Source organism: Lagenorhynchus albirostris, chromosome 3 (assembly GCF_949774975.1).
Source record: "Lagenorhynchus albirostris chromosome 3, mLagAlb1.1, whole genome shotgun sequence".
Lineage (NCBI taxonomy): Eukaryota > Metazoa > Chordata > Mammalia > Artiodactyla > Delphinidae > Lagenorhynchus > Lagenorhynchus albirostris.
This window is the reverse complement of record NC_083097.1, coordinates 144,017,196-144,033,144: the sequence shown is the minus strand read 5'-3', so window position 1 is coordinate 144,033,144 and position 15,949 is coordinate 144,017,196. Positions and strand designations below refer to the sequence as shown.

The window sequence follows — 15,949 nt, the reverse complement described above, 5'->3', positions numbered from 1 at the left end:
CCTCTCCAGGGAACAATTTTCTGAAGCTTGCCACCGGCTGCAGTAGGAAGCCTGTTTTTATTTTTGTTTGAGGGCACTCAGCAAGACTCCCTTCCCGGTGAGGGAGCCCCAGGGATCTCTCAGCTCCTCTTCTAAGGAAGCGGCTGGCGTGCACCCAGCAGAGCCTTTAATTAACTGGGAAACCTCATCGTTTCCCCCTTGCTCCCACTGGCCCTTGCACACGAAGGAACTGATAGCTCCGGGTGCAGCGGCAGCCCTGCCACCCATTCCTGGAGCTGACGGCTGAAGTGGGTTGAGCTTCTAGCTGGCCTCACGGGAGCCAGGACCAGGAGCCCTTTGCCAACAGAGCCGGCACGTGGCTCATTGTGGGTTCTGGGCAGGGGGTCCTAGAGCCAGTCCTGACTCTACCGCTTCACAGCAGTGACAATGACCTTGGACAAGTCACTTAACCTTGCTGAGTCTCATTCCTTTCAGTCTGTAAGAGGAGGATAATAACAGCCCCCACCTCATAGTGGTGTTGTGAGGCCTATGTGAGTAAGTATGCCTAATGGTGCCTGTTATCTTGCACACCTGAACTTGATAAATCACCCTGCTCAGTCCTGACCTTCATACCATAGGCATGATGGCATCAGCAAGCACCAGGAGTGTCTTAGGAATGAATACACAGAGCTGCCTCATGTCCTAAGGGGAGCACGATGATAAAGAGATTGGGCTCTGGGGTCAGAAACACCCAGATTCCAATCCCTGCTTCCCCACCTGCTGGGGAAGCACCTCTCTGAACCTCTGTTTCCTCATCTGTGAAATGGGTATAATGGAAGTAACCTATTTCATCATATAAAGCACATTGCTCACCACATAATGCACCCCAATGAATTTTAACTATTATAATTTATTATGTGGTTGTTGCTAAAGATAAAGATTTTTCTTGTAATAAATCTTAGCTGTCATCATCAGCTTCCGACCTGAATCTCAGTCCACACCATAATGCTCTTTTCTGACCCCGTGCAGAATGGGAGTCATATCATTCCCTGGCTTCAAACAGTCACACGGATCCTTGCTGCAATGAGGGTAAAACGTAAACTTCTTACCTTACACAACCCGTACTCTGCCCAATTCTCTGCCTTGTTGGTGATCTCCTCCCTCTGGCCCCTCTTGCAGCCCCTTGCTCCAGCCTCAGAGACTTTGCTCTTGCTTCTCCCAAGGCTGGCTCCCTCTCACTGCTCAAGGCTCCGTTCAAGTGTCGCCTTCCTTCACCACCCAATCTGAACTGGCAGCCCTCACCCAACCTGAAAGGCTCCATCACATGCCCTGTTTTATTTATTTATTTTTTTTGCGGTACGCGGGCCTCTCACTGTTGTGGCCTCTCCCGTTGTGGAGCACAGGCTCCGGACGCGCAGGCTCAGCGGCCATGGCTCACTGGCCCAGCCGCTCCGCGGCATGTGGGATCTTCCTGGACCGGGGTACGAACCCGCATCCCCTGCATGGGCAGGCGGACTCTCAACCACTGCGCCACCAGGGAAGCCCTGCCCTGTTTTATTTTCTTCCTAGCACTTTTATTGGTCTGCTTGTACAGTTATTGTCTGTGCCTTCATTTGCATGTAGGCTTCACGGGAACCAGGACCTTGTCTGTCCTCCACGCTGCATCCTTGTGACTAACCCACATGGCATATCAGTTGAATGAAAGAATGAATGAATCCATGTTCACCCATTAGCACAGGACCTGGCATTTAGTTTCAGGAGGTACTTAATATCTGTTGCATGAATGAACCCACCATGGAAAACCCTTCGCTCAAGACCTAGACCATAGTAAACACATAATAAATACCTACTGAATGAATAAATCAATCAATATACCATGTAAAGATCTGGCACATAGAAAGCAGTCAGTAAATGTTGCCCATAGGGGCTTCCCTGGTGGCGCAGTGGTTAAGAATCCGCCTGCCAATGCAGTGGACGCGGGTTTGAGCCCTGGTCGGGGAATATCCCACATGCCGCGGAGCAACTAAGCCCGTGTGCCACAACTACTGGGCCTGCGCTCTAGAGCCCGCGAGCCACAACTACTGAAGCCCACACACCTAGAGCCCGTGCTCCGCCACAAGAGAAGCCACTGCAATGAGAAGCCCGGGCACCACAACAAAGAGTAGCCCCCGCTCACCGCAATTAGAGAAAGCCCGCGCGCAGCAACGTAGACTCAACGCAGCCAAAAATAAAATTAATTAATTTAAAAAAACCCAAAACCACGTTGCCCATAATTATCACTGGGGTCTGGAACTCGGACCCGAGCACAATTCCCACCCTCCTCCCTCCTGGAGGCTCCCGCCCTCCGGATGTGGTGCCCTGTACCTTGGCCCAGAGGCTTGCCCTCTGTTCCAGGTTCCTCCAGCCGGTACCTCTCCCGGGTGCTGTTGCCAAGGCTCAGTTCGCAAAGAGTGGCACTCAGCTCGGGGTCTTCAAACTCCAGGTTGCTCAGGAAGGCGTCTCCAGCCAGGAGGGGGTCAGCGATGAGAGGGGAGCAGGGCGGGGATGGGGAGGAGAGCGAGGAACGGGGGGACAGGGAGCTCATGGACTTTGGAGTGCCGGACAAGGAGCGCAGGGCCTGCAGGCGGCCGCCCCCCTCTGCCTTCTGGGTCTTGGCCACCTCGTCCTCGTGGATGGTGGTGATGCAGCCCGAGGGCCGGAAGCCCGTGGCCCCCTCCAGGAGCAGGAATTCCACCTTGCTCTGTAGTTCCGAGTCCAGCTGTTCGAAGGGGTCATAGTAGAGGTCGGTGAAGCTGGCTGAGGTGGAGGAGTCCAGGCTAGAGGCGGCCAGGGAGCCCCGGCTGGACGTGAGGGATCCGGGGCTGCTGCCCGAGGACAGGCTCTGCATGCTGCCAGAGAGGCTGGGGCAGGGGAGGGAAGGCGAGGACACAGAGTGGGTGGGCCGCCCCGAACTTCCCCCGAAAAGCACCACGTGCACTGAGAATGCAACATCTCATCAGACCCTCTTGACAGTCTCCAGGGTGGACCACGCATCCCCATTTCACTAAAGAGGATATCCCGAGAAGGCCACAGAATTACGAGCTGGCAGAGCTGGGATTCGAACCCAAGCCAGCTGCCTTAAAAGTCCACTTTCTCCTCAATATCTCTGTTTCTCAAACCTCCACCAGCGGCATTCCATTTGCATATTTCTCCATATCTGAATGCAACCCCCAATAATGCCGCTTAATATTTTCCTTTAACTCAACTCACTTTTTACACGTTAATATAGTTTTCTGAAAAAGGAAACGTTATATCCTAAGTGTAATTTGAAAAGCATTGTCAACTGTTAAAAATATTTGATGAGAACAGAATGTTGTGATAAAATTCCAGCCACGTTGCCTACCGAGGCCCCAGCCTGAGGCCTACCCTCTCTGTGTTGTGCAAGTGGGCTGGAGAGACGTGAACAAGACACACTAGCACCCAACTGGGGCCTTCTGTTGTGTTGTCAGAGGACCAAGGAGGCTGTGGTCTGGGGAGGTGAAGGGCCCTGCCCCCAGCCACACCAGGCCCAGAACGAGTCCCCCAGATCATCCGTCTGCCTGCTCTGCTTCTAAACGGGCACGCTCAGGCCATGGAGGACACGTGAAGGGCAGAAGCTGGGCTGGGCTGCCTCGGGACGCCTGCATATGGCTGTGCCCAGGGGAGCGCTCACCCCACTGCCTACTACTCACCTTTTCAGCTGGCAGTGCAGAGCTGCTACCTGCCGGGTGGCTTCCTCAAGCTCTCTCACCAGCTGGTTCCTCTTACTGTTTAACTTCAACCTGAAGGGAGAGAAGGCATGAGTGGGGAGCTCGGAGGGAACCCGCCTCCATCTGCCCATAAGAGGAATCACAGGCATGGGCTCACGGAGATGTACGCACAGACCCACAGACGCACACACAAGAACTTCCTGGAGGCATTATATTATGATGTTTGGAGAGGTATGGCCTCTACGTATAATCCTATAGTAACTGCTATATGCATCACCTGCTATATACCAGGGGCTGACTAGGAAACTTATAACATTGCCTTAAATCATTTGCACAATAACCCTGCATAGTAAGAATTTTTTTTTTTTGCGGTACGCGGGCCTCTCACTGTCGTGGCCTCTCTCATTGCAGAGCACAGGCTCCGGACGTGCAGGCCCAGCGGCCACGGCTCACGGGCCCAGCCGCTCCGTGGCATGTGGGACCTTCCCGGACCGGGGCACGAACCCGTGTCCCCTGCATCGGCAGGCGGACTCTCAACCACTGCGCCACCAGGGAAGCCCAAGAATTTTTTTTTTTAACCATTAACCACTTTATATACGAGAAAACTGAGGCTCTTAGAGTTAAATAGTTTACTTAAAGCTAGAGAGTTACTGGCAGAATTAGGAATCCACCCAACCATCCCTCCCTACGCTGTGTACAGACATGCAGAGAGAGAAGACCAAGTGAAGACACAGTAGATGATCATGTGTAGATGGCCATCCACAGACCAAGGAGAGAGATCTCAGGAGAAACAACCCTGCCAACACCTTGTCCTTGGACTTGTGGCTTCCAGGACTGTGAGGAAATAAATTACCATTGTTTAAGTCATCCAGTTTGTGGAACTTTGGTTTGGCAGCCCTAACAAACGAATGCACCATCTTAGGGTAAAATATAGAAGGAAAAAAAAGGAGGGTCCAGGACTGAGCGCTGAGTCTGTCATCCCAAGGCTGAATGGATGGACAATAGTCAGCCAAGGAGCTGAAAAGAGCGGTTCCAGAGAGCCTGGGGAGGATCCAGGTGAGCGTGACAGAGTCAGAACCCGGGAGCTACGGCCTGCACCCAGGCATGCCCACACCAGAGCCCAATTCAGCAGCTCCCTTCCTGAAGGCAAAACCCTTGAGTTTAGAAGGGATGGCTGGATGTAGGCTCTGCTCAGCCCCCAGTTTCTCCTGAAATTCCCCACGGGGGCAGCTTGGGTGGGCTCCAGAGAGGGTGCTGCTCCTTGGATCTGACAGGGAAGGAGCTCCATCACCCACTCATGACTTGGGCTGCTCTCCTGCATCCACTAGATTAGTGGCTCTCTGTCCGTGGCCCACAGAGCTCCCCCCGCAGAAGGGGAGGTGTGCTTATTAAATGCACATCCCTGAATTCTACTTAGATCTACTGAATCAGAAAGGCTAGGGGCAGGGCTCGGAATCTGCGTCTTTTTTTTTGGCCACGCAGTGCAGCTTCCAGGATCTGAGTTCTCCAACCAGAGATTGAACCCGGGCCCCGGCAGTGAAAGTGCCAAGTCCTAACCACTAGACCGCCAGGGAATTCCCTGGAATCTGCATCTTTATTCCCTATTCCAGGTGACTTTTAGGCACAGTAAGGTTTCCGAGCTGCTGCACTGGCTGGGGACTGTAAGGCAGGAACTGTGCCTCACTCTCTCAGCCCCTAGCATGGCGCCCACCACATGGATGTGCTTGGAAAGTTACTGCTGAATGGAAGACTTTTCCCCAGTTGATGGGAGGGAAAGCTCATTTGCTCTGCTGAGAGACCTGGATGTTAAATCTCCCCTGGACAGATACGTCCCACCGTTGGCATCTTATCCCCTTATGCCATCCTGCTGCAGGAGGAATGACTGACTCATTGCTCCCAGAGCACAGCCAACCCAGCCTGGGGCCTGGGAGGAAGAGTTCATTTCCATGGAGAAAACCTAACTACGCCATCCCTCCACTGACACGCCCAAGGCCTCCAACACAGGCCCTGCCGTGAAGACCAGAGTTTGCTTGAGACACGACTGCAAAGTGATAAGGGAGGGGCAGGACCAGTCACTGGGGAACTGGCCTTGTGAAATTTCAGAAAAGACCACGGGAGCCGCGGCCTCGGCATGTTTCTTGGCCAGCTCTGTCCCCAGCCCTGTTTTTCCAGAGTCCTTCCCCGGGACTAGGGGGGCTGGCAGATGGAGCCCATAATGAACAAAATCCCAGTTTTCAGCGCAATGGACACGACTATGGAACAAAATCCCAGTTTTCAGCGCAATGGACACGACTATGGAATCTGACCCTTCATGAGAGCAAGACCTTGAAAGGGTGTGAGATCTGGGGTCAAGGCGCAGCCTGGGCCACCATTTCCACCTTTGTTTTCCTCTCCCCTGGGAGGAGACCACAGAGGTGTGCTCTGGCAGTACGTGCGGGTCCCCAGTAGAGCCCCAACAGGAGGCTGAGGGGACCGGGAGCCAGATGGCCTTGACCTCCCGAGCACAGGGGTGTAGCTACCAGCAGCCACACACAGACGCCAAGGCGGCCTCCTACAGGTATTGGGCTTCACGGGCCATACGGTGTTTGCATGTGATGCCTGGCACGTGCCGGGAGGCCAAGAACACATCAAGCGCGGAAGCAGGCAGAGGACCCAGGAGGTGGGGCTGGAACCCCCACGAGCTGCGGCTCAGCGCCTGGGGCACTGGTTAAAAGTGCAAGAGCCTGGGCTCCATCTCAGGCCTGAGGAATTGGTCCCTGGGCTGGGGACAGGGAGTCCGCACTCTAACAGGCACTGCAGCTCTCAGGAGTGCTGGGGAGGGCCCCTGGGGAGGGAGGAGGAAGCAGCGTGCAGGACGGGGAGTCCTGGGGGGACGTCTGTGCTTCTGATTGATTCGACACTGGGGTTTGGTAGGCCCTGTGGTGTGCTCTTCCTGGATGTGTCTCTTCCTGGCCTTCTCAAAGGCACCTTGAACAGAGAGGCTGTTGTGTGAGGTGACGAGTCTAATACTCCCATGCTGAGAGACAGAGCGAGAGAAGAGAGAGAGGAGCACGAGAAGCAAAAAGAGAAAGAAACCTAGAGAGAGAACAAGAGAGTCAGAGGGATGAACCCAGACAAACAGGGGGCCAGAGGCAGACAGCTGAACACGGACGAAGACGGCTGGGTGGGCTCTCTCCTCTCTTTCGTGCAGGAGGCTCACAGCCGTCAGCCCTGTCCCTGTCCTTCCCAAGGCTCTCGCCTCTTCCTGCCCACGTGCCCCCGGCTTCTCTCTGCATGTCCCCCAGGGGACCTTGCCCTCGGGGACCTCGAGACACCTGCTCAGCAGCTGCCATGGCGTGGAGGTTCTGGCTTCCCTGGACGGGCCGTGCGAACTCACTGTTCCAGGGGAGCAATCAGACCTTTGAAAGACGGGGCTGAAGGCAATAATAAAAGACCTTCTAAGTGGGCAGGAGACTAAGGCAAGCATGAGCTCCAGAGCCAGCAAGCCTGGGCTGTGATCCCAGCTCTGCCATTTGGTGATGTTGGGTGAGCCTCAGTTTCCACAACCATGAAATGGAGATTAACCTCAGGGTTGCTGGGAGGTTTAAATGAGATGATATAGCTTACAGAGACTGGTACTTAATGGCACATTTTGCATGTAGTATAGGGGTCTCTAAGAGAATATCCAATCCTAGTTTCGAGAAACCAAAATTATGATAGCAGAGAAGAGCCTCAATTCACAATCTGGTCCAACCACCTGCCTTCAGAATATATAAGTATTCAATGTAATTATCCTGTTTTTTGGGGTTTTTTTTCCTATTAGGCCATTGAAGTCCATATTGGTCAATGACTTGCACAAGGTAGGTGGTGGGAAGGGTCTCTCTATTGACCCAACAAGGAGTAAGGTTGCCAGGGATCTGTTCTCTTCAGCTGCCGGCTGTGAGCATCATGAAAAGCTAAGGGCTTTCCAGTGATGGCTGTAGGGTCAGGGGCCCAGAGGACTGGTAGACAGATCAGGAGATGCATACAGAGGCCTGTAAGGGTCTGCCCGGGCTGGCGAACCATTTATGCATTCAACTAACACGAAAGGCACAAAGGTGTCTAGACACAGGCCTTGTCCCCAAGGTGCACAGACAGCCTTGGGGAAAGCAGGACAAAGTGTTGGCACTAAGAGAGAATTCTAGAAGGTGCTTCCTAGGGTTACAAAGCACCAAATACTGAAGCCCTCTCCTCCTCCCTCTCCCACCTGCCTGGTGGGAGGTCAGTGCTTATCTTCCCAGGGGAAGATATAGGAGAGGAAAGTGACATATCCCTGGTAGGAGTTCTGACAAGGGGCTTGGTGGGGAGAGATTCCCCACCATGGACCACTCAATGGACTGTGTGATGTGGTTACAAGAGGCCAGTAAGAGGCTGGTCCACGTGACCCGTCTGGCACCCCACCATGTGCAAACAGAGCTTACTCGGTTACTAGGGTGGGATTGCAAGCAGCGCTCCTTAGCACTCGGGAGGCTCCCTGAAGGCATCTTAGGACCCATGATGGGGTGATGCAAGGAGCACAGCCAGGCACCTAGGACGCCTGGCCTGCTGCCACTGGGCCCAGACAAGTTTATCTGCTTTATAAACTGGGCTTCTGCCTCTGATTTCACTGGAAAGAGGAATTCCCTTGCTCATCCCTCTCCCCCACCTCCCCCTCCCCCAACAAAGTTTGAAAATCACCATCTTCAACTCCAGCTCCTTAAGGGCAGGGGCCTTGTTCAATAAAGTCTGCTGCCAAAAAACAAGTGAAAATAACTGCATAGATTTTAAGGGTATCAGGGCAGGAATCGTGACTTGTTCATTTCTGAATCCTCCAAATTGCCTTGCACACAAAATATGTGCAACAAGACGTTTCTTACACGAATGAATGAATAAACAACAGGCTGATGGACTGACTGACTGAATGAATGAATGAGAAACTGGGGATTGTAGGACCCACTGTGAACACGGAGTTGTGCTCTGTGCAATGTGGGTGTGGAGGCTGGTGAGACACTGAAGGAAGTAAAGTCTGTTATAAGGCTTCAACCGGAGAATGGAAACCAGTGGCTTTCCCCACAGATGAAGCTGATTTAGCCCTCATGGTATTTAAAAAAATTTTTGGATTAGTTGCCAATATTAAAAAAAAAAAAATCCAAACAACTCTTTTCTTGAAATATGGGGGCCTCTGGCAGCCTGGGGCCTGCACCTCCACTGGCTGCAGACGGCGCCTGCTTTAGACAAGTGGGGTCTGTACCTTCCAGTCTCACATGGCCCACGGCCAGGTGGGCCTCTGGCATTTATATGACCTGCTTGACTCCTATAAACATCTCGGTTCACGACCCCCATCTCAACCAGTGTATTTCAAACTGCAAATTGCAATTTGTTAGCATGTGGCGAAATCAATTTAGTGGGTCATGACCAGCATGAAAAGAAATGCAACATAAAAGAAAATATCACAGGGCTGTCACACACAGAAACAGTATGCACTGCTTTGTGAAACTGTTGTCTATGAGATAATAATACAATGTGAATCACTGTCACAAAGTTGCAGAACGACTGCTCTAAATTACATAGAGTTTATCTTAGGAGATAATTTTTGAAAACCTGCAGGTAAGCAGATTTTTTGGTAATGCGATTCCCTGTGTAAAGTTCTGGGGTAGCTGGATGCTGAGTCACTTCCCCAGATTCGCTACTTCGGAAAGCGGTGAGATCTTTAAACTGAGTGTCCTCGGGCTGGAGCCCAAACACCCCAGGTTGTCCCCGCCACCTCTCCCCACCCCGCTGGGGGTCGGAGGACGGACCGGCAGCGAGGGTAGGGCCCCGGCCCCCCGGCCCCCAGCCCCCAGCCCAGCCCCACCTCTCGGTCAGCGCCTTGCTCTGGGTGTCCCGGGCCGCCTGCAGGTCCTTCTCCAGCCGCTTCCGGGCCATCTCCAGCTGCTCCACCTCCCCCTGGGTCCACTTCCGGGGGCTGATGAAGCGCATCTCCTTCAGCAGCTCCTCCTTCTCGTTGATGAGGATCAGCCGGTCCCTCTCGGAGTCGAGCACTCCCGGCCAGGCCTCGCTGTCGAGCTTGGCCAGCTGGATCTTCAGGTTGGCGATCCTGCGGGCCAAGAGGGTGAGCGTGACTGGTGCGCCCAGGGCAATGCGGGAGCAGCGTGACAGACTGTGTTTCCAAGGTTACATGGTCCAAGGAGGCCATGCTGTTCTCAGAGCATCCTCTTTGACAGTGACTGACTTCCTTTGAATCAGTGTGTGGTCTCACGGAACAGATTTTTATCTAACAAACGTATGCGGTGCCTACCGTGTGCCAACCGTGAGTAGGCTCTGCAGGGATAGGGTAGAGGCAGTGTCCTTGCCCGCAGGGACATGAAGCCTGATCAAGTAGAGGTGGATTCGTCACCAGGCAATAGCCTCCTACCACTAGCTAGGTGACCTTGGGCAAGTCTCTTCGTCTCTCTGAAGGGAATAACAAAACTTCCTGCCTTGTAGGGTAACGACTGATGGTTTTATGACATAATTCGTAAAATGTCCGAGCACAACATTTCATGCTAAACAAACACACAGTGAATGTTTCTGCTGCCACTTGCCTATTCCCTGGTTTCACTGCTTCTTAGGTGTGTAATGTTGGGCACACTCCCTGAGCCTTGTATATAAGAAAACAGTTACTCCTCCTTCAGAATTGGTGTGAAAATGAGCACTTATGTGTTCAGTGCGTCTGGCACATAAGTGTGAACCAGTGGCAGTCATGGGCCCACTACGACCACAGCAAATACTGCCATTGCTGACCTTGTGTTCTCAATCTAGAAAGTGGCGGCAATACCCTGCGAACAGTTGAGGATTTGAGGTCAGAGGCTTTGGGTTGGAGTCTTGGCTCTGACCTTCTTAAGGAATCATTTAGGTACACAAGCTTCTAGCACAGTGCCTGGTACACTGCAGGCCCTTAGTAAGTGTTACAGGAAGGAGTTGGGAGCCCTTCACTGCTTTGAGACACAGTATCCTCATCTGTAAGATGGGAATAATGATGGTACCTGCAAGGTGGGTTATGAGGACCAAGTGAAAACATATCATTAAGAGCTCTTTATATAATGCCAAGTGCTACATAGACATTAGGTATGATTATTGTTGAATCAAATTAAGATTCACAGTATTGCTAAGAGTATTGCTTCAAATATTTAAAAGCAATCATGTGATCCTTTAGGATTTAGTCTTTGCAAAGTGCTTTTAGCTATCACTGTCCTAGCCTCACCCCATCCCTAAAGGGCGGATAGGACCTGGTGGTAACCCTGTTGGACAGATGGCCAGAGAGGATATGGCTCACCTAAGACTGCAGGTCATAAACGTGGTCAATATCTGCTGAGGTCCCAGACCACTGGACCCTCAGTTAAATATTTTTTTAAATTAAATAAATAAATAATTTGCTGCGTTGGGTCTTTGTTGCTGTGCGCAGGCTCTCTCTAGTTGCGGGCAGCGGGGGCTACTCTTCGGTGCGGTGCGCAGGCTTCTCATTGCGGTGGATTCTCTTGTTGCGGAGCACAGGCTCTAGGCACGCGGGCTCAGTAGTTGTGGCACGCGGGCTCTAGAGCACAGGCTCAGTAATTGTGACGCACGGGCTTAGCTGTGCTGTGGCATGTGGGATCCTCCTGGACCAGGGATCGAACCCGCGTCCCCTGCATTGGCAGGCGGACTCCCAACCACTGCACCACCAGGGACGTCACAGTTCAATCTTATCTGCAAACAATGTGACCAAACTCAAAACACTGTTCGGGACAAGATCTCCATGCTGTGTAGTGAAAATTCCATACAGAGAAACACATCTACATGTGCTCATTCCCCAGCCAAGTGTCTCAGCAGGGATTCTCCGAGTTAATTAATTTAAATTCCATATTCACATATACAGCAATCCATCAAAACTGGCTTTGGGATAACTCTGTAGCTGCTGTTATCCATCCAGCTGCTTCAAGGATAGAGTGGTATGGCCAGGTCTGGCAGGGGCTCCACTACACATGGGACATTGAAGGGGTAATTGATGCTTTCTTGGATGTACTTTCTGGTGGCGTTTTCCTTATGCCAGTGATCCCTAAACTTTTAGCCATACATCCTTAGGAGAATCTGATGAAATGTGCTAGACTCTCTGCCAAGAAACACACATGTGACAAAACTTGGCATACGATGATCAGACCTTGCGTTATATAGCCACTTGCCCTCCCTGCTTCAAGACCTGCAGCCTCTGCTTTCCCATTCAGCAGGCTGCTCTATTCTTTACACTTGACACATTTTTGACCGGAGATGTATTCCGGCCACAGGCATTAGTTTCTGCAAAAATCCCACGGTCAATCATGTGCTCAACTACCTTTGGGTGAAGGGGGAGGCACAAAGCTGGATAAAGGACGAGCCAGGAAGCTCTGTGATGAGAAGTTTAATGGCTCAACCCCAAAGGGAAGATTTCAGTCCTTTCCTTTCTCCATAACAGATCATCTAAGATAGGCATTCCAGCAAACTGGAACAGATCCAGGGTTCAGAGTGGTCGCCTTCAGAGGGGACAAGAAGTGGTTGTCCAAACGTAGAAATCGTGCTGTTTTGCTGGACCTCTAGGGGGAGCTGAAATAGTGCACAGGATGTGTTTCTTCCCACCTGAACTGTATCCAATTTCTCCTTCTTTTGTTAACAATATTCCAAATTTCCTTTGGGAAATCAGTCCTCCCGTACTTTCAAGTCACTTGGTTCCCACAAAGCTGACCTCAGTCCCCTTCCCAGAGTCGTGCATGTGACCCATGCTTGGACCTTCACAGAATTCTTATTCCTCCCACCCTGCAATAGTGATTGGTTCTCCCAGAAAATCCAGTGAGTTTCAAACCCAAAGTTTGTTAAAACAGTTGTGAAAGGCAGGTCCTCTGGGGTTTCTAACCTGGTAGTATGTAAGCCTAGAACTGCTGGGGGTCATCTTTCTGCTTTGACAGGAAAGTCTGTCAACACAAAGGCAAGCAGCGCTAAGAAAAGGAGAGTGTTTGAGTCTATGTGACATCATTTGAATCCCTGGATCCAGCTGTGCCTGAAGCTGGTTACTGCAGCACTTTGGAGTTCAATAACCAAAAAGTTTCCTTTTTTGCATCTTCTATCGAATAGTTTCTATCAGATTCCTGTCCACATTGCGTGGACCGTTACAGATGCTCTAAAAATGTCAGCTTTGATTACTATTTTATTTGTGGCAGTGGAACCCAGCTGCTTAGGATTCTGTGAAGCCACAGAACATCTGAAGTCCCTGGTGTCTACACAGTTTAAAAACACAGCTTGTTCCCAGGTGGGCAGGAGACACTGAAGTGGGTAGTATCCGTAGTCTTTTTCACCTGTTGCTAAAACCCCAGCTGTGCTCCTTCACACCAAACTACTTGTACGATGGTTGGTAAACCTTGATTTTAGAGGTTGAGTTTCAGGCGGGCAAGTGGAAAGATTATGAGGCTTTGAGGTTTAAAGTATGGTTCAAAGCATAGTTCCATTCTTCATCTAGCTAAGTGTCCCCGGTTGAGTCATTTCCTGAGTTTCAGAGAGGATTAAGGTATGAAGATGATAATACCTTCACAATCTTTGTGAGGATTAAACATGATGAGATGTGTAAAAAGCAGGCACAGAGCAGACCCTCTACAATGGTAGTTATCATTGTTGGGGCCATCCTACCCCCAGACCCCAGCCTCTAGTTACCTTCTCTTAGCCTCTTCATATCGAAGGCGCAATCTCACCTTCTCCGCCAACTGATTGTTGCTGCTGGTGCCGAACTGGAGGAAAGAACGAGTCGGGAATTATATGGCTATTGTGGCCAGTGCTGAGCTGGGTTTCAGGAGCTCATGAGAGACTTGACAGCTTGTGTGGGAAGTAGCTAAAAATAGTCCCCAATTACTGAGCTGGCTGTGTGAATTGCAGGGAAGCTAGTTAGGGGAAAAACACTTTCTTTCCTTAAGGCATGGGAAGAGCCCCAAACTCAGACATTTAACACTTCTAGAAGAGAAGCCGAGGGCCCAGAATATCGTCTTGCAGCCCCAAATGGCTTGGCACCCCTTCAAGCACCAGAAGCATGGCGGACAGCTGGGCAGGAGGAAACACGGACAGCAAATACACAAGACAGCCGTTCTGGGCGTGCTGCGGAGGGGGCCCACCAGACACTCAGGGAGCCTGCAGTCAGGAGTGCAACACTGAGTGAGTGAGAGGAAGGTCCCAGAACTTGGAAGAAGGCACACAGTTCCTTCACAAATACTTCGGCCCACGGGTGGCTTGTAGCTGGACACACGGGTGGTGTGGGGAAGGAGAGCGCGGCCCCGTTTGCCACGCCACGCTCTGTCGGGAGTGGCAAGAAGCTACAAGGCTCACCCCATCAGACGTGAACACAGCTTCCCCTCACAAGTGGGAACACGACTATAGAGACCAGACGGAATAGCATTTAGCCATGGAGGCTGGTTCATTCAATGTCACCTGCTGTAGGAAAACAAAAGCTCTTCAAAGTTATGGATTGCCGTGGGTCAGTCCCGCTCTAAGTGTTTCAGGAGCGACGCCTGGGACAGCACTTGCACTATTCATTACTCTGACCGGGCTGAGCTTTTGAACTGGGAGGCAAGCAGCTGTCTGAAAGCTGTATGCATTGTTTTGGGATGAACAGGAGGGAAATATCCTGTTTCCCAGCTGGTGAAAGAACAACAGAATGGCGCTGCAAATTAGCACGAAGGAAACCAGAGAAAGACGCCTGGTCCTTCAGACATACTTTCTGTGCAGCATCTAGAGATGCATTCACGTGGCCAGGGAGTCAGTGCTGGCTTTTTCTCCACATCATCATCTCATGTCATCCGGGGGCCAGGAGGTCTGCAAGAGAACGGAGCTCCAGAAGGCTGAGTTAGCAGCCAGGCCCATAGACATTCACCAGCCAGCTCCTCAGGTGAGTCACAAGAAGGGTACTCTGTCCCTTGGGGGCCCGCAGCAGCAGCACACGCTGTCTACTCACACTTCCTGAGATGTCCGTCTGGGAGCTCACATCCAGGTACTGTTTCGGCAGCGGGAAACCTGAACTCTCCAGAGAGCTGCTGCTGGACCACAGGTCAGAGTGAGACCCTCTGTCGGTGTGGAAGCCGTCCTTCAGCATGGCGAGGCTCTGGAACGGAGGGCAGGGTTGGCGACGCACCCTTCTGGGAGGGAGCTCTGGGCCTGTCACTCTCTGTGAATCTACTAGGAACCCATGCTCCCCCTAGACATCCCACGTAGCCTGTGAAGAGCTACTAGTGAGGAGGTGCCAAGCACTGGGCCAGGCCCTTTACATGGGGTCACCCAGGGTGGACACTGGCCCTGGAGACACACGGACTGAGCTGGAACCCCTGCTCTGCTACTTCCTAGCTGTGTGGTCTGAGCTTGTTGATGAAGCTCTCTGTGCCTCAGTTTCCTCTCCTGCAAAATGGGAATAATCACAGGTCCTATCTCACAGGGCTATCATATTGATTAAACGAGATGACCAGTGTAAAGCACTAGTTCAGTCAATACTCAACAACTGTCAGCTCTACCATGATCTGATTTAATCCTAATCACGGTCCTGCGAGGAGTAACCTGTGATTATCCCCCACTTTATCCACAAGGGAGTTGTTACAGGGAGAAGCTGGCAACTGAGAGAACCAGGATTTGGTTTTGGTCTATCCGACTTGGTACTCTGAACTGCTAAACACGATCGGAACATGCCTCACTGTCTGCTAATGTCTTGTCACTGGGCTGCAGTCCTGGGCAGGAGCTATGAAATTATTCTGTTTCTCACAGAGTGCAAGGCTTCCTTCACCAACTCATTTACAGTGTCTCTGAGCTTGACTGCTCATCTGCCGATGGGAATGAAAACAGAGTATCTCAGAGGTCAAGGAGGCAGTTCCTTTGAGGGTAGGTGGGATGTACAGGGGTTAAGAGAATGGGCTTCTGAGTCAGTTGTCCATGGGTTTGAATCTTGGCTCTACCACTTACTCTCCGATCTGTGCAGTCTTTTGCTGTATGATGGAGATAACCTAGCACTGATGTCAGGGATAAGTGAGGCACAGTGCTTGCAAAGTGCTTGGCACTACTGCCTGAGAGATATTAAATCGTATCTGTCATCCTTTGTCACTTCCCAGCACAGAGTTGGAACATGAAATGAAATGCTTATAAAGATGCTACATTTTGATGTCGAGGTGATGTTGAAACCACCTCCCTCCATTTGGTTCTGTGCAAAATAAGCCAGATGGCTAAAGCTAGTGGCA

General features: G+C 51.6%; 1 protein-coding gene across 3 annotated transcripts in view; it reads right to left on the bottom strand.

Annotated features, from left to right (window-relative positions):
* Positions 1 to 15,949, bottom strand: part of WWC1 (WW and C2 domain containing 1) — a 152,872-nt gene that overhangs the window by 31,445 nt on the left and 105,478 nt on the right. For all 3 annotated transcript variants that reach the window (XM_060144170.1, XM_060144171.1, XM_060144172.1), the window contains exons 7-11: positions 14,686 to 14,832; positions 13,398 to 13,471; positions 9,559 to 9,801; positions 3,690 to 3,779; positions 2,344 to 2,879 (exon numbers count right to left, since the gene is read on the bottom strand). In XM_060144170.1, the coding sequence (XP_060000153.1) occupies positions 2,344 to 2,879; positions 3,690 to 3,779; positions 9,559 to 9,801; positions 13,398 to 13,471; positions 14,686 to 14,832 (1,090 nt within the window). The remainder of the gene's footprint in view (positions 1 to 2,343; positions 2,880 to 3,689; positions 3,780 to 9,558; positions 9,802 to 13,397; positions 13,472 to 14,685; positions 14,833 to 15,949) is intronic.